This window comes from Chrysemys picta, chromosome 14, assembly GCF_011386835.1.
Source record: "Chrysemys picta bellii isolate R12L10 chromosome 14, ASM1138683v2, whole genome shotgun sequence".
Lineage (NCBI taxonomy): Eukaryota > Metazoa > Chordata > Testudines > Emydidae > Chrysemys > Chrysemys picta.
Window position 1 is genome coordinate 6,867,745 of NC_088804.1, and position 27,678 is coordinate 6,895,422.

General features: G+C 51.0%; 1 protein-coding gene across 2 annotated transcripts; it reads right to left on the bottom strand.

The window, feature by feature from the left end:
- Nucleotides 1-4,719: 4,719 nt before the first annotated feature.
- Nucleotides 4,720-27,678, bottom strand: SPMIP8 (sperm microtubule inner protein 8). 2 transcript variants are annotated; one of them, XR_010592467.1, is made up of 8 exons: nucleotides 27,525-27,678; nucleotides 25,183-25,414; nucleotides 18,433-18,494; nucleotides 13,491-13,665; nucleotides 12,079-12,140; nucleotides 10,104-10,168; nucleotides 9,982-10,014; nucleotides 4,720-8,389 (listed from the first exon to the last, which is right to left on the bottom strand). XR_010592467.1 is itself a non-coding variant. In XM_024111033.3 (7 exons), the coding sequence occupies exons 2-6, from the start codon at nucleotides 25,403-25,405 to the stop codon at nucleotides 10,127-10,129; spliced, it is 564 nt and encodes a 187-aa protein (XP_023966801.2). In that variant the 5' UTR covers nucleotides 25,406-25,414; nucleotides 27,525-27,678; the 3' UTR covers nucleotides 4,720-8,389; nucleotides 10,104-10,126. The 2 variants fall into 2 exon arrangements, 1 of the variants encoding a protein (XP_023966801.2); XM_024111033.3 differs by lacking the exon at nucleotides 9,982-10,014.

Consider the following 27,678-nt stretch of genomic DNA (forward strand, 5'->3'; position numbering starts at 1 on the left):
AATGGGAAAAACTGGAGGATGGATGAGGCCAAAGCGGCCTGTGACAATGGATTGGTACTGTCTCCTGGCTCTCCGCTGAAATAACTTGCCTGCATGATGTGTTTGAGGAGGAGAAGAGCACTTTTTTTTTATTTCCTTCGGGCATTACAGTCAACCCAGGACTGCAACTGATAACTGGGTGTTTAACTCATGAAACAAAAACCTTAACCTTGAATGTTAACTATTCTTGATCAAGCTGTGACACGCTGAGTTAACTCTCTGGAAGATTTCTGTTCCTGTGTACGCAGACATCCCATAGAGATGGACAGGCAAGTATGAATTTTGGGCTACCACTCCGTCTTGGGTTCTGGCAACTTGAGCGTCTCTTGTGATTTGGGATCCACTTTGTTCCTCCGTGGCATGTTCCCTGTTGACCGTCTTAGTCATCCAGGAGCTGAGCCTCCCGACATCCCTAGACCTCAGAGCGAATCCCTTTGCCAGAACCCCGAGGTGGAATTCTAACCCCTAACTCCAGGTGCTTGTCTCTAAAGTTTTATATGATCCATGGATCTGATTTCTTTTCAGGGGCAGTTCCTCGTTGCAGTGGAGCCGGGTCAGTAGCAGAGGGCTTGTTGGCCCACACACAGTCTCTGATGGGGTGAGGTTATAGGTGGATCGCGTAACCTATGGTTGTGACTCCATGCCTGGGAATTAGCAGGGCTGTGTGAGATTGTACTCGTGAGCGATGAGGCTTCTGTGTGGCTTGCAGTGCCTTTAACACTGCTCTCCGTGTGTTTATAAGACTATATCCCATACGTGTGTGTGTGTGTGTATATATATATATATATTGTATTAACCTGTCCGGCTCTCCTGTGTGATTGTCAAATGGTTTTGCTTTACTAATAAATTTATAGTTATTTATACCTTCTTGTGGGTGTGTAAGGTTTCTAGAGGGGGACATCACGCATGACCCCTCTTACCCGAAGCGTTTACTGTGGTTTTTTTGTAAATCTACTCCTGGGGCAGCTCTTGTTTTTGAGCATCTGTGGAGGGAAAAACAATAGCTTGTGCGGCTGATACCGAAGGTCACGAAATGCGAAAACGTTCAGGATTCAAGCCGCTAAAACTAAAACAAAAGAGGAAAAAGTTTTGATGTGCTCCACTCCTGCTAGAAATGAGCATGTTCCTCTTATCTGCTGGCTTTCCCTGGATGGAAGGTTATGGCCAAAGGCTTCCACTACCACGAGCTTAGCAGTGATGGCTATGGGTGCTCTGTCTATCCAGTACAGTTAGCAATGATTTCATTGGTGAAATGGATCGATTCCTGCTCCAAGGATCCAGATTCCATGGAAGGCTCCCACAGTGTCAAAAGGAGCTCTGCTTCTCGCTCAATGCTCATCTAGTCATGGCATTGTAATAACTCTGTGGTTTGGAGGTGAATTGGGCAGAAACCAGGCACAGAAATTCTCAAATGCACGAAGTTATTCTCCACTCCATCATGCGGGTTTTGTTATTTTGGCCAGATAATGGAGATGCGAAGAGGAAAATAGTTTTGCTTGTCTGTGGCCCCACTTCCTCCCTACCCCTCTTGAGATCTAAAACTGGGAGAGAACATCCAGTCCACCAGCACACGATTCATATCAGGGGGGTTGAGATGGCAGAGCTATGTAACTCTGAAAATGAGAGACTCTGAAAATGAGAGACCCTGATCAGGCATGAGGGATCTCTTGACATCAAAACTCACGCTGCAACAAATGTAGCCTGTTTTCCTCCTCATTTTTAGGTGTCTCCCATCTGATCCTGTCCTGCAGCAGTAGCCCCTTCAAAACATTTCTCCCTTCTAAATGGTCCTGCCTATAAATATTGTCCCCCATAGATCTCAAAGCGCTATGACAAAAGAAGGGTAAGTAGTATTTGCGTTTTACAGGTGGCGGGGAAGGAGGCGCACAGAAGGGAAAATGACTTGCCTAAGATCACCCAGTGGCAAAGCTGGGAACAGAACTCAGGTCTGTGTTAAGAAGCACTTGCATCAGTGAATGAAATTCTTTGCCCGCTAGAAACAGCCCATCACACTGTACTATGGGGACAGCACGTTACATTTTCCTGGTTTTGAGGGGGAGGGAAAATCTTCCAATTCTGTATTCTAGAAGTTGGATCTATTGCTTGCTTAGATCCTTTATTGTGAAGAGAGATTTCTAATTGTAAATGTGACAGTTGCCTGAGACTTTGACCCCCTAACCTGGGCAGGGCAGCATCATATACATGGCTGGGAAAGCTTGTAATTAAGGCCTAGATCAGCGTTTCTCAGATGCGGCCACCATGGGCTTTTCTTGCGGCCACCGCCTCCTGGGTGGTGATTGCGGGGCAGTAGGGGGGCAAAGCAGCAGTCCCTCCCCCAGGGTCGCCAGCAGGGGTTGGTCCATGCCCCCTTCTGGAACCACAAACACTGTAGGAGCAGGCAACCAGTGTGAGTTCTCCACCTTCCTGGGGGCGGTGGGGCTTGGGCTTTGGGCTCTGGCCCTGGGCTCACCCTCCCCCCCCCCCCCGACATTGCCCCTGGCTCCCGCTGCCTCCTCCAGCCCCCTCACCCGTGCAGTGGGATTCCAGGCTCCAGCCCTGGACTCACCCCCTCCCTGCATCACCCTGACCCTTGCAGCCGCCTCCACCTCCCCATCCAGTCCTTCCTCACCCCATGCCCTCCTGCCTCCTTACCCGTCTCCCCATCCAGGGTTTAAATTTGTCCTCCAGCTTGCCGGGGATGAGTAATATTGCTGTGAAAAGCGATATTAACAAACATCACTTTTTACAATAGCAGACTTGCTAGCAAGTCTAACAAAAACCAACAAAACCTTATTTGTGTTTCTATTTTGTTTAGGTCCTGTAAAGAATAGGGACAACTGTCCATTATTTTTATTATTGAGTCTGCAAAAAATCCCATCATAAATAAATTACAATGATATGGACATGTCTATGTGCATACTTATTTGTTTTTCCTAAAGTTAATTATTTTAGGAAAAATTGTCAGAGCGGCCACCAGCAAGAGTTGGTGGCCGCACTCTGAGGCCACCAAAATTTTTGTTGTGAGAACCCCTGGCCTAGATCCTTCAGGAAGGTGGTGCTGGCAATTCAGCTAGGTGGCTGTCTTCCCTTCTGGGTCAGTATTGAATGAGTGGTTCTGTGTTGCTGGGGTTCCCGGCTTTTGGAAGGAGAGAGAAACGCATGATTCTGACCATATGCCATTAAAACTTCTGTGTCCTGTTTTTCAAACCTTGTGTCCAATTATTGATATAAATGGGGGCTGCCCTTCACCACTGCCTGGCTTCCTTATTCTTTGTAAGGTTATTTCCAAGCCAGACACGGGGCGGGGGGAGTTAAATTGTGTTTTAAGGTTTTAAAATATGGAACTGCTTGAACTTTGTTCTAGAGCATCAGATAATACTCTGTCTTTGGGGCAGGTTCACCCCCCCAAACACTGGCAGCTTTGCACAGTAAGTGTCTTTTGACTTGGAATTCATTAAATAGCAATAAAACCAAGAAATGTGCATAAATCAGAGGGTTAAGAGCTAGTTAAATCCTAACTGGAGTAATAAGTAGAGCTGGCCAAACAGTGGGAAAATGACTGCCCAAAATGTTGAAGTGGTTCCTGTTTCACAGGGTTCAAAGTTGGAGGCCTCCTCCCTCCTTTAAAAATTTTTTTGCAGTAGCTTTTGAAACTGCGATAGCCATTTGTCGTTTACCAAAAACTGTGTTTTGTTACTGCAAACCGGGGTTTGGTCAATGAGGAGTTTCAGTAATTTAGAAAACGTCTTCGAGAAATGAATAAGGATGGGGAGGGATAGCTCAGTGGTTTGAGCATTGGCCTGCTAAATCCAGGGTTGTGAGTTCAATCCTTGAGGGGGCAACTTAGGGATCTGGGGCAAAATCAGTACTTGGTCCTGCTAGTGAAAGCAGGGGGCTGGACTCAATGACCTTTCAAGGTCCCTTCCGGTTCTAGGAAATAGGATATCTCCATTAATTATTAAAAATGTCATGGAAAGGCGTTTAGAAAAGAGAGACTATCCACAACGGTGACAATTTCTCACCAAACTTAATTTTTTTTTAAAAAAGGTTATTCTGTGATTGGAAAAACCTATTCTGTGTCTCCCCCACCAAAAAAAAAGCCCACCCTTAGTAATTCAATGGTGCTACTCTCGAATTCTCCTACCAGCTTGTGTTGCTTGTGATGGTATTTGTATTGTTCAGTGCTGCTTTGAGGAGTTTAAGGGTTACTGCTTTTCCCATTCTACAAATCCGGAGACCAGAGTTCTGTTCTTGGTTCTGACACTGATTAGCTGAGTGACCTTGGGCACTTCACCTCGCGGCCTCACTTTCCCCATCTAAAATGTTTGAGAGGGTGGGTAGCAGCGTCCAGTCCATCCTCCTTGTCCAGACCACTCGATGTTTTGTATATCGTTCACACGTTTGCTCCGTGTTGTCTCCTCTGTAAGGTAAGCACTTCTAATCTTTTCACTGGCTTTATCAGCATAGAAAACCTCTCCTGTCGTCATTCTCAGTCTAACTTTAAACCAGCATGCCACACAGGTGGGAATGTGAGTAGCAACAGAGGCTATTTAATCTATAGGCATTATTACCATCCTACTGTGAGGTGGGGCTTCGATAGATGCAATCAGCTAAGTACCAGGGGGGAAGGCTACCCATACAAGTAGTTGAAATTCACTCAACTGAAAGGCTTCATGCTGCTTTGAAAGTACTGAAGGGCTGTTTTATTTCTCAGCTTGTATCTTTAGTTTCCACCTTTCTGTGCGATCCCATTAATTGGGCCTGTGTCAAAGATCATGGAGGCTTCTCTCCATTTCAGGGACTGGCGTCTGTTTACTGACAGGCGCTGGTAATGTTCTGTGCTGTTACTCCTAGCCCGCTGGAAACTGAAATCCTGTATTTGATTCAACTTCCTAATTGTCTTAGAAACGGATATGTCCTGTTGTTTGTAAGTTGCCTTTTGATCATCCTCCCTAACCTGCTTCATCCACCTTCCATGGATAGTCTGGGAAGAGAACCGTATCTCCCTCTTTTATCCTCCCTCATGGCTCTAAAGCCCTGCTCTCGAGTAACTTAACCTGTCCACTCTAACTGACCCTAGGCACAAGACTACTGTGCTTGCCAAAACCCACTGAGGCCTGGGCAGCAGGAGCTGAAACTTCCTTTGGAATCAAAGCTGGTGATAGTCATTATATTAGTGCCCCTCTAAAGCTCTCTGAGGTAAGGCTCCTTGCAGGCAATGAACATGGCCTATACAGCAATGTGACTGGACTGAACAACACACAGTTCTGATGTAGGTTTTAACTGCACAACAGAATTGGTGAACGCTGATTTCTGTACCAAAAGCGCCTTCTAACCCTGCTTGGAGGGGCCTGCCACGCAGAAATAAGTATTTGCCTCTTAACACCATTTTTCCGTTTTGTTAAATGCCCTTGGCAATGCCTTGTTCCCCGAAGTTGTCCTGGGCTGTGAGATGGCAGGTAACAGAAGCCTCCCTGCTACTCTTGGGTCTCATCAATGAACAAGAAAGTACTACGAGATCTTCCAAGCAACTAGACAGCTGGGGTGTCTGCCTCCTCTCTTCTGGGCCTGACTCTGCCAGCCGGTCTCTCGCTGAGACGCCCCTACCTCTGCAGGTAAATCCTACTGCTCCACGCACGGGTGACAGAATTGTGCTCTGTATAAACGTGTGATGTGTTTTCCACCTAAAGACACTGAAGCAGAGCAGGGATAACCTTCATTTTACAGACTCTTTTCATCCTTCCTCAGAACCAATAATTACTCAGGCTTAATGTACATTGAATGGCTTTTTAGTTGTCCCAAAAAAGCATTCGTGGCTTTCAGGTAAGATTTTTGGCACTTGTCCTTGTGTTTGAGGGTAGGCAGAATGTGAACAGCCCAGAGCATTACTACACTGCAGGCACCAACTCGCCCCAAACCTGTTACTTGTCTTGTGACTGAACAACTAGCTGAATGGTTTTTATAGTCTCCTACCGCACTGTGAGCATTGCTGCTGTAGGCCCTGGCTGGAGTGGTGTGGCTGTGGTTGCTGGGTTAGGACTGCACCACTATAGTACAATTACCCTATTAAAAGCAAATGCCGTTGTGGTTTCTTTAGTAGTTGGTTTCCTGTACCTCTCCTTGGCTGTAGATGCTTCACCCTATTTCATACACACGTTATTACAGGAACCTCGAGGTTCTAACTGAGACTGGGGCTAGGGGCTGTGCATGCAGGGTAGGAAACGCTCCCTGTCCTGAGGAGTTTTCAGTCTAATGGACAAGACAAAGGGAGGGAGGGGAAGCAGGAGCATGGAGGGGTGAAGTGACTTGACCAGGTCATTGGCAGAGCTGGGATAAGAAGCCTGGTCTTTCGATTCCCAATCCCAGGCCAGTGCTCCCATCCTCTGGCCTGTGGCGCCATCCTGAAAACCTGTACCACGCCCAGTGAGCTGCACGGCACCAGTTATTAATCAACGTGCAGGCCATGAATGCTGCACCAGAAGGAATAAACCACATTCAATCTAAACCCATTTCATAGAGGTGACAGTCTAGTTCCTGGGAGTGTGGGACACCACTAGGCTCCCATCTGCCACTATTGGCCTTTCTTAGTGATCATTTGGCTTGTGATTGCTTGTCCACCTTCTTAATACAGGCTTTTTCTGGTGTAGGTTTTTAAGAATTAATATACCCCGGGCATTACCTCTCTGTGTCTGCGTCCACTCTTCTCCAAGCCAAACGCTAGAATAGGATGTTCGTCTTTGACTCAAAGCCTTTCGAATTCTTTTCATTTAGGCACCTTCTACTAAGAGGTGATTCTGAAATGTGCTGGCTTAGTTAGGATGTCTCGCCCTAGCCACTCAAACAGCTGCAACGCTGTTCAAAGTAGTTCCGGTGGCAGGGGCTTGCCCTTTTGGTGCTGAAGTTGCGGTGTTCGGTCGCTGCTGATGCCCTTGGTCGCCGTACGGGGGCAGCTTCCCTTTGTTACAATTTCAAACGAAGCCAAGCTGCCGGACTAAGTTAGCCAATGGACGTCAGACGCTGCAGCGCCGAAGGGATCGATTTTTGCCCCCTGGTTCAGTATCAAACATACTGTGGGTATTTCTTGCTGGCATAATGCAGCTCCATGCCTTCCCTTCGCACCCGTCTCTGGGTAGCATTCTAGCCCAGGAATGTCGCTTAAGCAAGGGGTCAGTGTAAAATTTAATGCAATGGCCCTTTCCTCTCCAGCTGATAACAGGGCCATGCATTTCTGGCCTGGGCATCAGAAGACTGTGTCCGCTCAGCGGGGTCCCATTCCAGTGCTGCTTCTCCTGCCTCTCCAGTAATTTGCTTTGTTACATCCAGTTTGTCTGTCTACCTAGGGTGCGTGTCTCGCTCCTATCACGAGAATCTGAGCACTGCACAATTCATGTCTTTATCCTCAGGACAGTTCTGAGGGGCAGGGCAGTGTGAATATCCATCCCCAGTTCACAGATGGGAAGTGAGGCACAGAGAGGCTGACTCACCCAAGTTTAAAGAGCTCCACTGGTCCAGTCTAGGCCCGTGCCCATTTTAAAGGCACCTTCCAACTACTAGTAAATCTGCTCTGCCTATCCTGCCAGGCTGTGCAGAACTGCGCTAGGAGTGAAGCAGGCACAGAGAGCTGGGCTGGGAGGGTCTGGCACTCTGGGCAGTCAGGGTATTTGCTGGGAGGGAGAGCACCCCGGCCCTGGGAGGCACAGAGTGCTCTGGAGGTGGGGCTGGGTGTGGGAGAGATGAGCCTTATCCCAGTGAATGATAGGAAGTAAATGCTAGCAGGTTAGATGGGTGGGAGGAAAGAGGGAACAGGGACACTATGAGCATCTCCAACAGCCAGGACACAAGGTAAGGGTTGCCTCAGTGTCCAGCATTCGCTCTTTGAGCTACATGTGCATGGCAGGGAAGGAGAAGATATCTTGATATATGTACAGCACCTAGCGCAGTGGGGCCTTGATCCTTGACTGGGGCCTTTTGGTGCTTCTGTGTATAATTGACTGGTGCATCTCTGAAAACGTCCAGCAAACATCTTTCTTTTCAGCTAACATCAACTTTCCATTCCTGGCTTCCCCTCAGCTCAGGCTGAAGGGCAGGGTGTGGGGAGAAAGGTCTGAAAACCCTCAGGAAGCCCCTCCCTCATCCTCTCTTCGTTATATTTAGACATTTTAAGAGTGTTTTTTATTTGCTAGGAAGTGCAACCAAGGTGTATGTCCTGCCCTTCCCCACGGCCGCTCTCGGATCCTGTGCGCCTTGGCTGTTGGAGCTGGCTGTCAGAGGCCAAGTAGATTCACCTCGGGCTCCGCACCTTTTCCTGTTTCCTGCCATCTAGCGCCAGGGCTGGAGGTAGTGCGAGCGGCTGGGAAGGAAAACAGACACGGCATTTGATGAAGCACAACAAATGGCTTCACTGGGTGACCCCCCTTTCCCCTAAGCACTTGTACTAGGCCTTAGCCCTTCTTCCTCCCCTGGAGCACTTCCTTTTCCCCTTGTCTGTTCCTAAGAGAATCCACTTCTCCCTCTCTCTCCTTCCCTGAGTCCCACCCATTCTCTATCCACTCCAGGGACCATCCCTGTCTCTTCTCTGTCCCTTCTACCTCAGCTCTCCTCCCTATTCTTCTTAGGGATCCAGCTTAAAGCACAGCTATTCGCTTCCTCGAAAGTGCAGAGTAAACATGCCCCTGCCTCTAATATTTGGAACCAACTAGTCAGGCAACCGTTGTCTTGTCCTAGGGTACCAGGCCCCCTCTCTCTCACCTAGCAGGAGCTTGTAGAAACCAGTGTGTTGATTTGAATGGCCTGCACGCACGCACAAGTAGGTGCTCCATGTATACACATGCAAATTACTTCATTTTGGCAGGGGATCAATGTTTGAGCACATGCACCTAACTGGCGTTAGCTGGATTTGGCATCTGTATTTATTACAAAGCGTGTAACCTGACATGGATTTATTTCAATTAAAAAAAATCCCACGGGAAAGCCCGTGCTAGGTTAATAGCGTGCCGGGGCGGAGAAGTGAAATGCAAGACTGTGCAAATGAAAAAAAAAAAAAAAAAGTAACTTGTGACTGCAGTCACAACAAGCTCCACTTCCATCCGCCCACATGCTGGTTTAGTTACAGCAATCCTGGCCAATGAAGCAGAATACTAGCGATTGCCAAGGAGGAGGAATTGCACTTGGTGTAAGGACCACAACTTTTAAAGTCCCTGAGTGTTGTGCTGTAAACTTCTCAGCCACAATGTGGTATTAATATACTCTGCTTCAGTAGACACAATGCTGTTTGTAAAGTCTTTACAGCCACGGTATGCACGGGTGCTTCTTACAGGCTCGAAGACGTTCAACTGCAAGGCGTGGGGGGATGAATGATTCACTAACTGCGTTCCCTGTGGGTGCTAGCTTTCTGCACAGGCTCATGAGGGGGACAGGGTTTTTTTGCCAGCAGTCCAGTGTGATGGTAGAGTTGCACAGTAGCATTGTGTTGTCCAAATTTAGGCTAGGCCAAAGGCAGATGGGTTAGGACTATCCCATCCATCCGCAAGTCAAAGCAGGACAGCTGGTCCCCTGATTTTGTGTGTGAACCTGGAATCCAATTAGCACTTGCAAATCAGAACTGGGAGGCGTGGGGCATTTGTCTCCTCCCCAGCTGAGGCTGGTGATGGTGCTGGCTTCTGAGCCAGACGGTGAACCCCTTCCTTCCATTGGTGAGCAGTTATTCACCTGCGGAGAGTAGGGAGTTTACTACCTGGCCCTCAGGGAATATCTGGCAGAGGGAGGGTGATAAGGGGCTGTATGCAAATTACTCTCCTCCTTCCCTACAGCCAACTTCCCTAGGGTGAGATAGCACATTACCTCCCTCCATGCACTCCTCACCCTCGTGTCCCCCCAAATCTCCCCCCCTTTACTACTGGCCTTGGCCCACTTGCTGAATTCAGAAGCATCTCTGCTGTTTACCTGTATGCTGACCCAAAGCTCCTGAAGACATTGCTGCAAAGGATCAGAAGACGGTGTGAGTCACAGAAAGGCACAACGGGGTTACAACGGCAGCCTGGGTTGGGGAGCCGGGGGCTACTTACGTGCTGTTGTAAGGGAGGGGCTTCTATCCATATCTGTCCAGGCTGGGGTTCTGATTGAGGCAGTACTGGAAGGACAGTGCAGAGCGGGGAGGGGGGTCAGAGATGGCCACTGTAACCAAGTAGCCCCCTCCCTCCATCTGCACCCCTTTGCTGCCACCTGTCCAGCCACTACTGCAGTGGTCCCCAAACTGTGGGGCGTGCCCCCCTAGAGGGGCACAGAGGAACATCTGAGGAGCATGGCGGGGCCTAGGCCAGCCCCCATGGGAGGGTGGGGAGGTAGTATCACTCCGTGACTCCGCTCCCGGCCCGGGGTGGCACGGACATGTTCCATTGCTGGTAAGGGGGCGGGGGAGAGGTTTGGGCACCACTGCACTAGAGTCCAGCCTCTCCTGACCACTACAGGTGGATGTCAAGTTTCCCATTGGTTTCCATAGCAACCCCCTGACTGACTGGCTGCGTGCCCAGTGTAGAGTCTAGGCCACTAGCCTGATTCTCCTCTCCCACCTGTTTTACCCCAGTGTCATTCTATTGATTTCAATCCAGTCGCATCTGGTTTATATTGGCAGGTTGCATTAGTCTCAAGAAAAGGAACCAAAACTGTATTTCCCAAGAATAAAGGTACCTTTTCTGTGACCGGGGAAGACCTCCTTCCACAACACGCTGAGGTCTGGAAGCTAATAAGTGCTAGAATAGGTCACACCTTGGATGGGACATAATCATGGCAAATCCAGCTGCTGTAGGCAGCGGTGCACATGTTTCAATAGGTGGCGCTCTTGTCTCAGTCAGGTCTGAGCCAATCATAGAATCATAGGGTTAGAAGGGACTGCAAGGTCTGTCTGCCTCTGGTGCCCAGGGTCACAGTTGCTCAAATGAGATGTAAAATCTAACGTCTTGTGGTCATTGGTGAGCCCATGGGGCCTCCCCGTCTTGAAACAAGAGCAAAAAACCTTGTGGCAGGTGCAGAAGGGCTGCCGTGTTCCACCCCAGAGGTGGCTGCATTTTAGTGGCGAGGGAATGTGCAGTACAACTTGTAGAGCACTCTAGAAGCTTTCAGGCGAGAAGGTCCAGGCTGGGAGTGGTGGGGGGTTATTACTGTGAAGGAAATGTAGAACTTCTGAGCTGCTTCCTGTTCAGTTCCTGTGATTTAGGCAGCCCGGGGCTGTTACAGCTGCTGCTACTGGGGAGCCGGGGTTGGGACTATAAAGATATTCCTGCCAGTTGGCCGCTGCCTGCTCCTTTCCTTCTCCTGACCTCCCCTTCCCCACTCTGACTGCCAGGCAGCTTTTCCCTATATCTCTGGACCCAAATCTCCCAAGGGACCTGACTTGTATACATGCAGCCCCCCGGTGCACACACACTGGGGCATGAGCGTACATGTAACTGTGCCCATGGAGAGAGTAAAGCTGGAGCAGTGGATCCCAGGGCGGCCTAGGGGGTGGGGAATGGTGAAATGGAATTCTCTGCCGTGGTAAAACCCAGGTGGGATATGAAGTCGAGTCCTAGTTGGTAAAAGAGAAATCGGAGAACCCTTGTAGGGGGTCTAGGCGTCTGGTAGGCTATGAGGGAAAAGCCCTTTCCTCCTCCCATGTTTATGAAGCTACACTAAGAGCCTTCCCCAACATCAGCCAACCAGCTCCGGAAGTGAATTAGACTCAGACTTTAAGACCAGAAGGGAGCAGCGTGATCATCTAGTCTGGCCTCCTGCCCATGACAGTGTTCCACTAACCCAGTGGGTCTCAATTTCTCTGTACTGGCAACTCCTAGACTTCCCCTCCCCTCTAGCTGGGACCTCCATCCGAGTGAGCAATACGGAAAGGACGGGGTGGCCGTGGCTCATAGCCCATGTGCTGATGCAAAATGCCTGTCTTGAGGAGGTTAAACATAAATTCCACTTTCCCCCAAGCAACCTGTGATCCCCAGGGCTCCCAGCAGGAGGCAGCAGCACGACGATTCAGTAGCAGGGAGAACTCCTTACCCTCCACGTCTGAGACACGTCTGGCTTTAAGTACCTAACAGCATAACAGCTGAACCCGAGCACTGCGGGGAGAGAGAACAGTACACATGTTATTATCACTAGTGACCCCAGCCCTGTCGCACGCCAATATTTTAATTATGGCTTTAATTGATAGCCCCACACCATACCCAGGCAGCACAGCATCCTGGGAGAACACAGCCTGGCAACCCATGGGAATGCGACAAGAGTGACTCCCTCATTGTGAATATCCCACCTGCGCTCTAGACTCCTGTCCTCCAAGGTGGGCAGCAAGAGTCTAACATATTTCTGCCCCCCGCCCCCGTGCACGCTGAGGGAGGAAGGAGAAAGGTGGAGGGAGCTCCAGTCAGCATGTCCGAACTGATGGTCTTTGCGCTGCCAAGAGAGCTGCTTCGCCCTGCTCGCCAGTGTCCATGTAAAACGAAATAAAGCAACGGCCCCTCCTGTCCTTTCCCCTTCACTGCCCCAGCCAGCCCGGTACCGATGTGGTGCCCATCACCAGAGCATCTGGGTGCCCTGGTCTAATACATTTAGATATTAATTTCATTTTATTTTATACTGCCTTCAAATCTGCCCTGGCCAGTTTGCTGCCAATTTCTGTACTACATTTGGGGCTTCTGCTGGGGGTAGTTTGGAGGAAGCACGTTCTGCGAAAGTGATCAGCAAACTGGTGTTGACTTGTCATCACTAAGTTCCTGAGTTAACACCCCATGGAGACCAATGGGAGCTTGTGCACCTTTCTGAGCAAGCGCAGGCACTGCACTGGTTGCATTCATTCCACACCCAGAAAGCTTTCTTTGCAGCCACCAGGATTAGAGACTTAATATTTTTACTATGAAAGGTAAGAATCTAGAATACCACAGACGTGGCAACTAACTCTGCATAATCACATTCTCGATGGGGCTCTGGGGATTAGCAAGTCATTCTGGAAAATACAGGTAGGGTGAATGGATTTCTGCATCCGGCTCATCTATATCTCCAGCTGGCTCTGTAGCCCTGATCTGACAGCACGGCTATTCCAAAAAGAGAGGACAGTTTACTGTGCATATGGGTTGGCTCTGACGCAGCATGTACACATGTGGAAATGCCACCCTTACAACGCCCTGGCAGAGCCAGAAGGCAGTGGCACATACAATACCTCGGCGCTCCCATGGTGTCGTGTTGGTCAATATCACAGCTGTAATTTTATCAGTGAAGTCTTGGCCTGGCTTCACTTTGCTCATTGGAAGAGCCGCTAGTCATTTAAACCTCAAAAGGAGTAGGCAGCATCTGAGCTTGTCTCCCAAACAGGCAGGCAGGTGGGTCGTAGAGCTGCCTATCTAAGAGATGAAATGACGCTGGCTTTTCCCTTCCTTCAAAGAGAGGCTTTGCCCCTACCATGTGCCTGGCTGTACCTTTCTTATTGACGCTGGGTAGCTTGAATTCTCCAGCAGAGGAGACGAATCGTGACCAGTCATCCATAGCCCGCGTGTAGCTTGGCCATTCCTCGTGGTTAGTGCTGGGAGTGAGTGGAGCCATCTTCCCTGCTCGGTACCTTGCAGTGAGCGACTGGCCCAGCTCGGTCATCCCCTGAATAGCAAAGCCAAAGAGAGAGGTTACTGCAGGCTCCCAGCTGGGCGCTCAGCAGGGAGGGTGGGGTGCAGGGCAAGCAGCCATTTTGAACCCTTTGCATCCCACCTATGCAGTTGACCAGCAGGCCAATACAACAATAGAGGTTAGTTCCCTCCCCCTAATCTGCAGCCAGCAAGTAGAAAATCCAGAGCCATCTGGTATCCTTTTACAGTCAGACTCATAGGTGCTGACTGCATGGGTGCTCCGGGGCTGGAGCACCCATGAGGAAAAATTAGCGGGTGCTCCACACGCACTGGCAGCCAAGCTCTCCCTGCCTCTTTCCCGCCTCCTCCCTTGAGTGCACCGTGTTCCTGCTCCTCCCTGTCCCTCCCAGCCCTTCTGCCCGCTGCCAAACAGCTGTTTGGTGGCGCTCTGGGAGGGAGGGGAGGAGCGGGGACACAATGCGCTCGGGGGGAAGAGGTGGGGTGGGGACTTGGGGAAGGGGGTGGAATGGGGGCGGGATGGAGGCAGAGCAGGGGTGGGAAGAGGCAAGGTAGGGGTGGGGACTTGCGGGAAGTGGTGGAGTGGGGGTGGGGTGGAGGCGGAGCAGGGGTGGGAAGAGGCAGGGCAGGAGTGGAGACTTGGGTGGAGTGGGGGCGGGGCCAAGGGCAGAGGGGGGTCGAGCACCCATCGGCGGGAGCAGGAGTCGGCGCCTATAGTCAGACTGTTCCACATCCACCTGGCACAGGCCTGGCTCCAGAGTCTTGGCTAGTTGGCTTATTTTTATGCAGCAAATATGTGTAATGCTATAGACTTGGCAAAGCCTCGTCCACCTTAACTGATTAATGGGGGAAGAACAAGCTTGCACTTAAGATCCTTAAAGGATTTCACTGGGAGTTGGGCAGCTAAACACCTTTGGGGATCTGGGCCAAGGGAGAGTACAGGGAGCCAGCAGATCGGCTAGCGACTCCCTGCTGAATCTACAGCTATGTCTCATTAACCTGGCTGGGCTTCAGTCCCACCATCCGGGGGCCTGCTGTGTAGTCTATGGAGCTGCTAATAGAGACCTGCCTTGTAGGGTTTATGCAGATCAGTGCCTGCGATGGGCTTTGAGAGCCTGGGGTAGAAAGTTCTACAGAACTGTCGAGTAACATCGATCTCCCTGATAGCTCTGTGAGACAGGGCAAGTATTATCCCCATTTTACAAATAGGAACAATTGAGGAGCTGTGAAGTGACGTGATATGCTCAAAGCCAGTCAGTGTCAAAGCCAGGATTAGACAGCGGGGGTTCCTGACTCCTATGCTCGGCCCACTCCATCACACATGGTCTTTACATAGAGAAAATGTTCGTATCTGCATTGCTTACTAAAAGTACACAACATAGTCCCTTTGAATAGGCCAATAAATACGCAATGAGAAGCCCCTTTGTGCCAACGACTGTCAGCTGGGGTATTGCAAAGCATGTGTTGGTCTAATAACTGGCATCATATTACCCGCCCTGAAAATGATCCCACTTTTGGGGCTAAACTGGGGTTTGAACATCTGAAATGAGTGGCTGCGTTCTCTGTGAATTCACTCAGCGCAAACAGCTTTTTTATAGTGCAATCCAGGATCCTTACCTTCTTCCACCGCAAAACCACCATTGCTTACCGCTCTAAAGTTTTTTATGACTGGCTGCTCTCTGAGCTTACTTTGGCTTCTAAAATCCTCAGATAACAGTACCTGTAGAAACCGCCCTGCTGCCTTAATCTCTAGGCCCCACGGTTATGGCACACGGTAACAAAAAATGCAGAGGCAACGGAATTCACTAGTCGGAGGTGAGCTGAGAAGCGATTGCAAGCTACTTGCTCTTGTTCTGAAACTGGAAAGACTGAAGCTTAAGAGAGTTTGGAGTAAAAGCCAGATGGATCCAACTCTGATGGGATGTGGGGCGTAGGGGAATCCTGCTTAGAACTGAGTCCCTCTTTATCTCTGTTTGCTCTTCACAGGTAACCAGCTTCTGAGAAAGCTAAGCCTTGGGGGAGAGAGCCATGAAGCAAACCTGAGCTCAGGCTGCCCCCCAGTGCCCGAAGAGAGAACAAGACCCACACACCCGAGAAATCTGGGCCAAATCTATCATAAAGAAACAAGTGTATTTACAATTTCAATTACACCTTTTCTTCTCCTGCCACTCCCAATCCCACTGTTCCTTCTCCCCCTCTCCTCCCTTAAATCCCTTCTTATCAACACAGTTATTCCCCAAAGCTTTTCAGCAATGAGTCCTGCCCCACGTGGTAGCTGATGTCCTTATCACAAGGGGATATTCACCACCAGTTGTCCAAGAATGTGTCTACATTACAGCCCCGAGTCTCATTTATGCTAAGATGGTGTAAAGGGTTCTTAAACAAGCAGAAAAATCCTTTAAGCTGCTAGAGAGCTGAAAGTGGCCTTAGTACAAATGAGAATTAGGGCTTAGATATTTTTCCCCCCTTAAAAATTCCCACTTCTGCCACCAGAAGTTCAGCCTCTTGTGGCGGAAGTCACATGGGCATCCTAGTGGAGAACATCTGCTGTTTGGGGGCTTTTTTACTGTGTGATTTTTACTGATTGAAATCTCTGATTACATACATTTAACAGACCAGGCATGTCTGTCAAATGTCGCTATTCAAAAGAATTGGACTGATGTGCTGTTTTTTGGGCAAGGGCATGTACTTTGAGTATTGAATAAATGGTAACAAAATATCTGACTATTTATTTATCTTCTGTTTTGCTGGGTATGTGTCACAGGGCACTTTGCTCACTGCTGGGTGGCGCCTCCTTCTGGCAATTCTGAGGATTAGCTCCACCTGGTTCAGCACCCCCTTTCTCTTCTTCTACCTTGGCAGCTCTGCTTTTGCTCACAGAGTTGCAATGTGGCTTCGTGACTCAGCTCTCCTGCCAGGTCCCACTGTGATCCCCCTTCCAGGGGGGTCTTTCAAAGTTTCTCTCCACAAGCAGCATCAGGCAGGCCTCACACCCGCTGCCCTGTGTCACTCCGGCAGTCTTCCTATTCACTGCCCCTAGCACTGCACTACCACTCTGCAGTGGAGGTAGGGGCCACCCTCTACTCTGGGTTCCAGCCCAGAGCCCTACAGCAAGTAGTTAAGGGCTATGGCTACACCTTCCTTAGCGCTCTTTCCCCTGGACTATGTCTTACCATGCGTCCCCAATCTTTTCATTCTCCAGTGAAGTCTTCCTAGTCAGACCCCCCTCTTAAGGCTGCTAGATAACCTCTTTCTCAGGTGTTCCTGTTCCTCCTACCTACCTCATGGAGACAGACTTCAGTGCCTCCTCTCTGCAGCCTTCACTATTACTAGACTCCTGGCTTTAGAGAAGCCTTGCCTGTCCCCTCACAGGTGAGCTTCCCTCTCATTAGCACTCTCCACACAGCCTAAATCTCCCTCCTTTGCAGCTTAATGGGCTGATTGGACCCCCTGGCCTAATGCAACTCTCTCAGGGCCCGTGTGGGGAGCTGAGAACAGGTCCGGGTCCATGGTCTACCACCCAGTGGCTGCAGTAGGAGAACTCAGGCCTTCCTGCTCTACTGGGTTCCAACTCAGGGCCCTGTAAAGCCCATCCAGCATCTTCCACCCTGGGGCATGTCAAGTCAACTCCCTGGGTCACTTCCTATCCCCCTCTTTCCTACAGCATGCTGTGGTTTGTCCCCACAAGTGCTATCTCACAGGCTGCCTACCCGGCTGTGGCCCGCAAGGACTGCCGCTCACCGCCATTCCTTCTCCCAATCTGGCTACATCCTCCTGCAGCACTCTCAGAGCAACTCCTCCCTACCCCAGCTGAGCCCGCCGGCTCCCTTTTAAGCCCCGCCTCCAATTGGCGCATGCTCTGCAAGGGCACAGGGGCGGGATCTCCCAAGCCCAGAACTGCTCTTTAACCCTTTACTGTCCAGTGAGGGGTTTATACATCCTGTTACAGGAATACACCCCAGCACAGTATGTAATTGGTGCATTATTTTTTCCATAATAACCACCTCCCAATTTTTTTTTGAACCATTCTTCTAGAGTTGGACTATTTTTCTTTTTCAGTAACCTCTGCTGGTGTTTTAACTACCTGTCATCTAACCCTGCCCAGATCTGGTTCAACATGGTGGTTAAGATGCCACAGGATGCAGGTGCCCTGTCTACACTCAGGCTCCTGCTGCTGGAACTGTGTTGATGGTAGCAACAGTGGGAAAATTGAATAGTCCAGTATAGACAAGGGCAACAGATGTCAGCCACAGGTCCCCTCCCCACATCTTCCTTCAACCAGGGCTGAAAACAAATGGACCAATTGGTTTGACACCCGTGCCAGAAGGGATGTTCTGCCCTGGTTGGAAGGAGGTGTTTGGCACGTTTCTGTAGCTGGTATTGAAACTGATTTGGTTCTGTCTACTAGCAGCCATGTTCTTTTCAACCCCAGTTGGGGGACAAGCTGGGAACCAGTGGTGGAAACTGATTGCCAAATTCCAGAACATTATCCTAGTGTAGACATGAGCTGGTTTGTCTGTACCTGGTCTGGATTGTAAGTGCCTTGGAACAGGGACTGTAGCTCCTTGTTTGTGTGCACAGGGCAGAGCAAACGGCTGATGCTGGCTCATGTCTGAAGGTCCCTCAGTGCTTAAGCAGAGGTGGATCTGGATGATATTCAGGCTTGAGCTTACAGGGCGGGGAAGGCACAAGTGGGTTACACGAAGGCCAGGACTTGGACCGAAAGTCCACAGATGTGTAAATGTCCCTCATAATCCCGCTTCCTTTGGCTGAAGTGACTCACCAGGGAGGGGAGGCGCTTGTTGGGGACTCCCACCAGAGTGAAGGATGCGTTGGCAAAATCCTCTGCGGGAAACAGAAGGGAGAGAAATGAGACCCGCGGCCTTCTTGGTCGCTTCCAAAGGGTGGAGAGCGGGCTTGGCCTAGCCCACCGGTCTGGCCCAGGAGCGTGTCCAAACAGGGCCAAACTATTTTAGAACATTTTTTGGAAACTAGGAGTGATCCTAGATCCCAAGGGCGACCCCTGGGGTCCTGCAATGGAACAGTCTAAATAGGGCTTTAGAAAATGGCTTTAAAACAGTTTGGCCTCACCTCTGCTGATTAAAACCACGCGGGGGCAGTGTTGTCTAGTGGGTACGACCCCAGGCTAGACGTCAGGAGACCTGGGTTCCTGCCTGGCTTGGCCATTGACGTGTTGGGTGATCTTGGGCAAGTCACATCCCCGTTCCTGGCCTCAGTTTCCCCTCCCACGCTGCATCTGTCTTTGTTTGAACCAGGGAGTGTGTCTCACTAGGTGTTTGCACCAGAATCTAGCACAATTAGGCCCCGATGTTTGTTGGGGCCTCTAGACTCTTCTGAAATACTCCAAATAAATAATAGTGTTCAAAACCAGCTTAGCAGGAACTGTGTTGAGACTTCAGCACAAACGGGGCCGCGGAGGCCCTCTGTATGCTCGTCTGCCTCGGACGCCTGCCACCCCGGGTGCTCCTCCAGCGGTGGTAACAAGAGGGGGTATGTTAGTGTGGACGGGTGCGATGAAGTTGGCACCACTTCTGAACTGGGGCTGATCTGATGAAGTTGGATCATGAAACTACAGAGTCAAGGAAAGCCTCTGGGCATGGGGGTCCACCCAGAGTTAGCAGAGTTGGGGCATGTTTCTGCCGAGCCAGGGACCCCGGTGAGTGATCAGCAGCTCTCGACAAGCTGGTGGAAGTAAAACAACCTGGGACAATGGGTTTGTTCTAGACGGCAGGAGACACGTCTTCCTCTCGTCTGAAGGGAGGGGGAGCTTGAGAGAAGTGGAAAATTACCAAAAGGCAGAACAAGAGCCGCAGGTGACCCCAGCAAGAGTCTATAAAGGGACTCACTGGGGAAAACTGAACTGGGGGGAGAGAGTCATTTTGCACCAGATTAGGATGAGGGAGGCTGTTGCAAGGGGCAGGGCAGGCAAGGGGGCGGAGGACTGACCCTGCCTTGTGGAACATGGCTGATTCCCCAAAGGGAGGGTGAGCAGGGAGGGACACACGGCCTTTCGCATGTTTGATCGTTTTCTACGATCTCCTGTGCTTTGTTTGGTACATAAAGGTGTTAGACTGGACCGTGTATCCATATTGACTGCTTTGCAACTGCTGCATGTCCCAGGGAGAGTTAGACCATAAGCAGGAGCTTCCCAAATCGCACTTTCGGGTGGAGTTCTGGACAAGGGGTGTGGTTAAGAACAGGGGGTCCGAAGGGTCAGCGCTGTTCCCAGAGGGGTGTGGACGGCAGGTTCCAGCACTCGGAGGGGGCTGCCTGAGAGAACGTTTGTGCCCTAAGCGTCTGCAAGGTGACTCCCAGATTGGGGCAGTGGCTGGACTTTGTTCAGTCTACAGGGGCTTGAACCCCCCAGGGGATTCAGAGCATAGAAGATTGGATCCCCCTCACAGCAGCCCTAGTGGGAGGCCAAGTGGGGGCGCTCGCTAGGATCTGTGACAACGGGGCACAGACAGCTGCCTAAGGTCTCAGCTCTGTGTCACTAGGCCTCAGGATTAGAGAGCGTGACACCCCTCCCCTGGACACACAGGCAGCCCCCCCTTTGGTACCACAAATGGAAGTGCACCCCAAGATGGCTGGTGTAGAGAGGAAGGCTTGGCCCCCTGAAATCGCACTTAGGGTGACCAGACAGCAAGTGTGAAAAATCGGGACAGGAGGTGGCGGGTAATAGGAGCCTATATAAGAAAAAGACCCGAAAATTGGGACTGTCCCTATAAAATCGGGACATCTGGTCACCCTAATCGCACTATGCATCCTGTTCTTAGCCACAGTCTCAGCTCACATCTGCAACCACTAGGAGGCACTACAACTGTCCTCACCTGACTGTGAGGATCACATGACAGTGACCTAGGATGATGTCATCTGTGACAATATGAGCCTTTCTTGTTCCAAACATATTGCCACTATTTGAGAAGGACAATGCATTTCAGATGGTGTATCAGGCCTGGCCTGTACATAAAGTGGTGGATTCTCCAGCTCTTGCTGTCTTCAAATCCGGACTGGACGCCTTTCTGGGAGCTGCTGTAGCCCCAAATGAGTCACTGGGCTCAACATGGGGGGGGGGGTGTCACTGGATGAGATTTAATGGCTTGTAACCTACAGATCAGACTAGATGGTCCCTTCTGGCTCTAAGCTCTATGAATCTATGAGAATCTCTTTGGGGCCATGTGACGGGGTGCTCTAGGTTAGGGTTACCATACGTCCTCTTTTTCCCGGACATGTCCGGCTTTTCAGCACTCAAACCCCCGTCCGGGGGGAATTGCCAAAAAGCCGAACATGTCCGGGAAAATGCCGGCCAGGCACTTCCCCTCCCGCGGTGGGTCTGCTCCTCCCCTGACTCTTCGGCTCTGTTTAAGAGCCGAGCTGCCCGAGCGCTATGGGCTTCAGTCAGCCCCCTTGCCTCCGGACCCCAGCCGCCAGCCGGGCACTTCCCCTCCCGGGCTCCGGCGGCGCAGGGTCCGGAGGCATGGGGGCTGCCCGAAGCCGGTAGCGCTGGGGCAGCTCGGCTCTTAAACAGAGCCGAAGAGTCAGGGGAGGAGCAGAGCCTCCGGCCGCGGCGGCTCTGCTCCTCCCCAACTCTTCAGCTCTGTTTAAGAGCCGAGCGCTATGGGCTTTGGGCAGCCCCCATACCTCCGGACCCTGCGCCGCCGGAGCCCGGGAGGGGAAGTGCCCGGCCGGGGGCGCAGGGTCCGGAGGCAAGGGGGCTGCCCAAAGCCCAAGCGCTACCGGCTTCACGGTTTGCCGGGCAGCCTCCAGACCCTGCGCCCCCGGCTGGGCGCTTCCCCTCCCAGGCTCCAGCTGCGCTGGGGAAGCGCCGGCCGGGGGCGCAGGGTCTGGGGGCTGCCCGGCAAACCGTGAAGCCGGTAGGACTCGGGCAGCCCTTTCCGCGTGGCTGGGAGTGGGAGGGAGGAGGGGGCGGAGTTGGGGTGGGGCTGGGGGTGGGGAAATGGGTGGGGCCAGGGCCCGTGGAGGGTCCTCTTTTTTTATTTGTTAGATATGGTAACCCTACTCTAGGTGTTTGCTGTGCCCTGCCAGAGGCGCTGCCAGTTGGGGCACGCCCTCCATGCAGAGACGAGCAGCAAGTTCAGCCCTCCAGGGTTGCCTGGAGTGGCCTCCCATGATCAGCTGCAGTCAGAACCAGCCAGCCTTGGATCTGCAGTAGCTAGAAGGGCCGGCAGGAGGCGGAGACCAGTCAGGACCCAGCAGGCCCGATAAAAAGGCTGTCACTCGTCAGGGTGAGGGAAAGAAAGCTCTCCTGGCCCTAACCCATATAGCCTGGGCAGGGCCTAACCTTGATGACACTGGCCTCGGGTCTCTGTGCAGGACGAGTGTGCGTGGTATGGACTTGAACGCCCTGGGAGCTAGTTTGAATGCAGCGTTCATTTGGTTTCTGTAAATTAAAACCCGAGGTAAGCCTGCCCTGTGGGCAGGGGTTGTCTTTTTTGGGGGTAAATGGGTACAACTTCCGCAAGTGGACAAGGCCTGGCAGGCACAAAGCTGCACCAACAGCGCTAGCTTTAATGGGCTAGTGTACATGGGGACACAGCTATCCCAAGTCTAATGATAGCACTCTGGTTAGAGGAGTATCACTCCCTGTGGAGACGCTCAGGGAATGTCTTCGCTGCACTTGGCTCTACACTGGGTGTTGCCCCAGCCTCCTCTCACACAAAACCTCCTCACTCAATTCCAGTGGCTCTTTCCACCCAGGCTAGCTGCCCCAGCCTGGGCTATAGATTAAAACCTGGCTGCCACTTTCACTTGGTCTGGTAATGCCCACTTTGCAGCGAGGATGCAGGCTAAACCCCTCGAGCGCCGAGCATTGTCCAGTGCCTTCCCACAATCCCCTCCTGTGCCCAGTAAGACAGACAAGTTGTCTGGCTGGGATGATTTAGTTGGGGATTGGTCCTGCTTTGAGCAGGGGATTGGACTAGATACCTCCTGAGGTCTCTTCCAACCTGGAAAGACTCACAGAGCGGTTCAGCGCTCTGCAGCACAAAGACCCATGGGATGGGATGTGAGGATGCAGTAAGGCTTTGTAATGTGACTGTTCATACCCAGGCTAGACTAACCCAGGTGCTGATTATCTGAGTGAAGCCTAGGGTGACCAGATGTCCCGATTTTATAGGGACAGTCCCAATTTTTGGATCTTTTTCTCATATAGGTTCCTATTACCGCCCACCCCCTGTCCTGATTTTTCACACTTGTCTGGTCACCCTAGTGAAGCCGCATCCTTATTCCAGAAGGTGTCTTTTTCCAGTTTAGCTTAACCCCTTTATAGTGCTTTGTATAATTATACTGGTAAATTTCCCCATGTAAACAAGGGGTTCAGCTGATTAAAATCAGCTTCTGTGTATAGACAAGGTAAAGGAAATATGCTACCCCAATCCTTCAGGCAGGAAAACAAAGGCACTGTCTATGAGGCGGTGGCATTTTAAATGCTAACAGTTCTTATTCAAAGGGGATCGTTTGCTCACAGTCACAGCGGGAACAGTTGTCTTGCCAGGAAGCCAAACAACACCTTTAGGAGGACATTGTTAACTGCGTATTCCCCAAGCCCCTAGAGAGCATGAAAAGAACTCTTTGATATGCTAACTACCCCGCAGTTGCTAATTGGGGAGGAACTGCTCTCAGTTTGGGGGAGCGGAGATCACAAACTTAATGAACAATGTCTCAGTGCTAATTGAACAGGGAGGCTGGGTTGGAGGGTTGACATTGCAAGGAGGGATTTTGACACCCTAAGACAAAGGAGCTGGAATCTATTAAATAGAGAGGATACAAGCCTTAGCCCAGGGGAGACATGCATTGGAACTGACTGAACCCAGCCTGCTGCTGGCAAGAGCAATGTAGGCCATTGCCGAGATGAAAGGAACTGATCAATAGACACTAACTATGGGATTTGGCCTGGCTAGGTAGACTCTGTGACGTCTAGACAGTCATGGCTTATTCTGCTTAACTTTTACTTGCTTTGATTTTTTCCCCCTCCATTTTTCTAAGACAAACATATCTGGTTTTATCATCGCTAATCTGAACTGCAGATAGTGAATGGGGGCTGTTCCTGTAGGAAGGAATCCAGGCCTGGCCTCTGAGTAGTGGCCATGGGGTCTCATCTTCCAAAAAGATCTGAAAAGCTGCTGGCTGTGGGTTCAGGGATAAGCCTAGAGACCACGAGGTGTGCCCAGCTCTGCAAACCTCAGGCGAGCCCATAGACTCGTAGGACTGGAAGGGACCTCGAGAGGTCATCTAGTCCAATCCCCTGCACTCATGGCATGACTAAGGATTATCTAGACCATCTTTCTATAGAGCCAGGGCAAAGATTACAGAAGAACCCCTGGGCTATGCCACGCTTGCAAGTGCGTGCATGCAAGTGAGAAGTTACCCTGGGATGGGAGGGCTTTATTATTGAAACCAGCCTAATCTTAATTTGAATACAGATTGGTAGAATTGTCTGTCTGTGCACCAGTAGCGCACTTCATACAAGCATCAGTAAAGTAGTCAAGGGCAGGCTGTGTATTTAGCTGAGTCCCTCGGGTTATGCCGGACTCACCTGGTGCCCAGACACTGCACGACATTACAGAAGAAAGTCACCTTAGTGCAGGGGTTTCAGAAGTGGTGTGCCGAGTCTTCATTTATTCACTCTAATTTAAGGTTTTGCGTGCCAGTAATACATTTGAACGTTTTTAGAAGGTCTCTTTCTAGAAGTCTGTAATATATAACTAAACTATTGTTGTATGTAAAGTAAATAAGGTTTTTAAAATGTTTAAGAAGCTTCATTTCAAATTAAATTAAAATGCAGAGCCCCCCGGACCGGTGGCCAGGACCCGGGCAGTGTGAGCGCTACTGAAAATCAGCTTGTGTGCCGCTTTCGGCACGCGTGCCGTAGGTTGCCTACCCCTGCCTTAGTGCCTCACCACAGTTTCCGTGTGACCTAGGCTATGAGACTGCTCTGGGTGACCAGTGGCTGCAGGTAGACGGAGACCTTGCGGCCCGACTTTCAGAAGTGCTGAGCAACCACAGCTCACGTTAACTTCCCTAGCAGTTGTAGGGGCTCAGCACCTGTGAAAACCAGGGTGCTATTCTATAGGGGACAGGGATAGCTCAGTGGTTTGAGCATTGGTCTGCTAAACCCAGGGTTGTGAGTTCAATCCATGGGGGGCCATTTAGGGATCTGGGGCAAAAATCTGTCTGGGGATTGGTCCTGCTTTGAGCAGTGGGTTGGACTAGATGACCTCCTGAGGCCCCTTCTAACCCTGATATTCTAAGGATAACATCAGAGTGTGAGAAATAGTGGTGTTATCTGCCTAGCACTTTATATAGTGCTTCTCTGCCCAGGACCTCAAAGGGGGGGAGGATCATTTTCTCCATTTTACAGATGTGCCACCTGAAGCGACTCATTGGCAACGCTACCAATAAAACCCATTCTCCTGAGTCCCCATCCAGTGCACTATCCCCAGGCCCATATTGCCTCCCAACAGAGTATATCAAAGCCCAGTGGCAGCATTACCTTTGGTGCACGCAGTGGTTGTCCTGGAATGTTCATCTGGGAGTTTGTTCCCTGCTGAGTCCATGTCCATTTGCCGTAAGGTTGGCAGGTCTGGGTGGAAAAGCCTGTCCTTTACTCCAGCCAGCATGGCTTTCCTAGGGTCCAGCGGCAGTAGCACCGCTGGGGCCGTGTAGACAGGATGGCCATCTTCAGGCCATGGTACCAAATCGATTACTTGGGCCATTCCTGTAAACTAGCAAAGCCAAAGAGAGAGCAAAATGAAACAGACAAGTGCAAAAACATGGCACTTATTTGCTAACAGCTCTATAGCCATCCTGACCGACAGACCGTGCGACCTGATAACGTGTTGTGTACAGGATGTCCACTTTATCCCCTAGAGAGGAGGCATGGTTTGTTTCCCTGTTTTGTTGCTGGTATCATAGCAAAGGGAACAACACACAATCCTGTCAAATGGAGATGGCCCAATGAATGTTTGCTAGGTGTTCCATGAGCCCCTAAATAAATCCCTTCAAAAGACGCATGGGCTTGGACTTGCTGCAGGCATACCAGGCAGGTGATGAAACATTCCACTCTCTGAGCTCAGCTACCCCTGTGCAGTCCTGGTGAAGGCACAGGGACGGGTGTACATGCAGTCCCAGGACAACAGTGGCCTTATCACTCAGGATCAAATTCTCAGAAGCGGCTCCTACTTTGAGGTGCTTTTTCAGTCCCCATCTTCAGACAGAGACACCTTAACACCTGCCTTGCGCCCACGCTTCCCTCCTGACTACGTCCTCCGTGCCCTATGCCCACTCCTCACTTCGTGCCTGCTTATGCTGCCTTGAATGCTGGGATCAGCTTCCTAGCTAATGTGAGCCCAGCTCCAGCGGCACTGTCCAGGAGCCACCCTGGCTTTGTTCTGTTTGCATTGGTCTGTACTGGAGCCGCTTGGGACTTTTTAGGGCCTGATCCGACTCTCGCTGAAGTCAGTTGAAAGCTGCTCCCTGCAAAGGCAGTGGAATCGGGTAAACGCTGGAGGGCAGAGATTTCAGTCTCGTATGGCACCTGACCTGGTCAGCTGTCAGGAGCCGTGGCCCTTACAGCACTTTAGAAATAACAATGTGCCCAGGATCTGCTGAGGGTACGTGACTGCAAATGAAGCAAAAAGGGGGAATGTAGATCACGTCCCTGAGTTTCTGAAGCAGGAGGGGGAGAAGAGACCGAGAACAATGGCTGCTTGGAAGCCTGTTTTAATCTGCAAAGCTGGGGAAGAACTTGGTTAAAGTCAATGGAAAATCTCTTACTCTGAAATCAGTAAAATCAGTGGTGAAAATTGCCTAGAAAAACATGGACACAATTAAGCCATTAAATGTACTATTTGGTTCAGTCTCTCTTGTGAGCTGATCTCACTCTCAAACGACTCAATCACCCACCTACCAGGGGTCCACCAGAATCAACACTCTGGTTTGGATCCCCCTAAATGTTGGGAAAGTTCATATCCACCTCTGAACCACCTCCCAGTGGACCCCTTGCTCCAAAGAGGGCTGAACTCAAAACCTGGCTTCTAACCCCTCTGAACTTTACTTGGGGAAGGGAAGTTCTGAAATGTGCATCTTGCTGCATTCAGGAAACACTTGGCAGGGAGTTCACGGCACTGCCATGGCAGCTGTGTGATGAACGTTTGACTCCCAGGAGCAGGGCCGGCTCCAGGCACCAGCCGAGCAAGCTGGTGCTTGGGGTGGCAGATTGAATGAGGCGGCATTCTGCCCAATCCTCGGGCGGCACGGACGCTTTTTTTTTTTTTTTTTGTTCCGCTCCGGCCGCCCTGTAGGGGGATGCAGCGTGGAGGACGGGAGCGCCCTGCAGCAAACCCGGCAGGGCAGTCCTCATCCTTCCCTCCCCGCCGACTGGAGCGGAGCCCTCTTGGCAGGCGGCGCCGCGCCGCGCGGCGGGAGGGGCCACGTGGCAGCACCCCACTGTAGCCCTGTCCACCCCCCTTCTCTCTCTCTCTCCCGCTCGCTCCCTCCCTCTCCCCCCCGCTAGCCGGTCCGTGTCGAAGGTTTTTTTTTTTGCTTTGCCGTCGAAGGTTCGTTTTTTTGCTTGGGTGGCCAAAAAGCCAGAGCCGGCCCTGCCCAGGAGAAAAGCTCCCTGCAGATCTAAAGAGAGAGACGTCAGCCCCAGGATGTGCCAGTTTTGCTGGACTCCTTAAATTCTTCCCTGAGCAGGGTTGGCCGAAAGACATGACAAAGACAGTGCAAAGGAAAAGCAACACCCGGGCTTTAGGATCAACGATAAATGTCTGTACAGAGCCTAGCACATTTTGGGGAACTGCCACAGCATAAACAGTAAATAATTATAAATACCTAAACCGAAGCGATACCTATTTTCTCAGCTTTCTTCGCATTGTCTCAGGCCTGAGGTGGACTCCAGTCATTCTGTTTACTGATCCCTTATTCCCCATGGCAACAGGCAGCCAGTATCAAAAGTAGTTGTTAGGTGATGAGGGCAGGGTTGCTA

Coding starts and splice junctions, on each gene's coding strand:
- SPMIP8 (XM_024111033.3), bottom strand. CDS start 25,405: ATGGCCCAAGTAATCGATTTGGTACCATGGCCTGAAGATGGCCATCCT. Junction 13,666..18,432: donor ACAAGCGCCTCCCCTCCCTG/GTGAGTCACTTC, acceptor TTTGCTATTCAG/GGGATGACCGAGCTGGGCCA. Junction 10,169..12,078: donor ACGTGTCTCAGACGTGGAGG/GTAAGGAGTTCT, acceptor CTGTCCTTCCAG/TACTGCCTCAATCAGAACCC.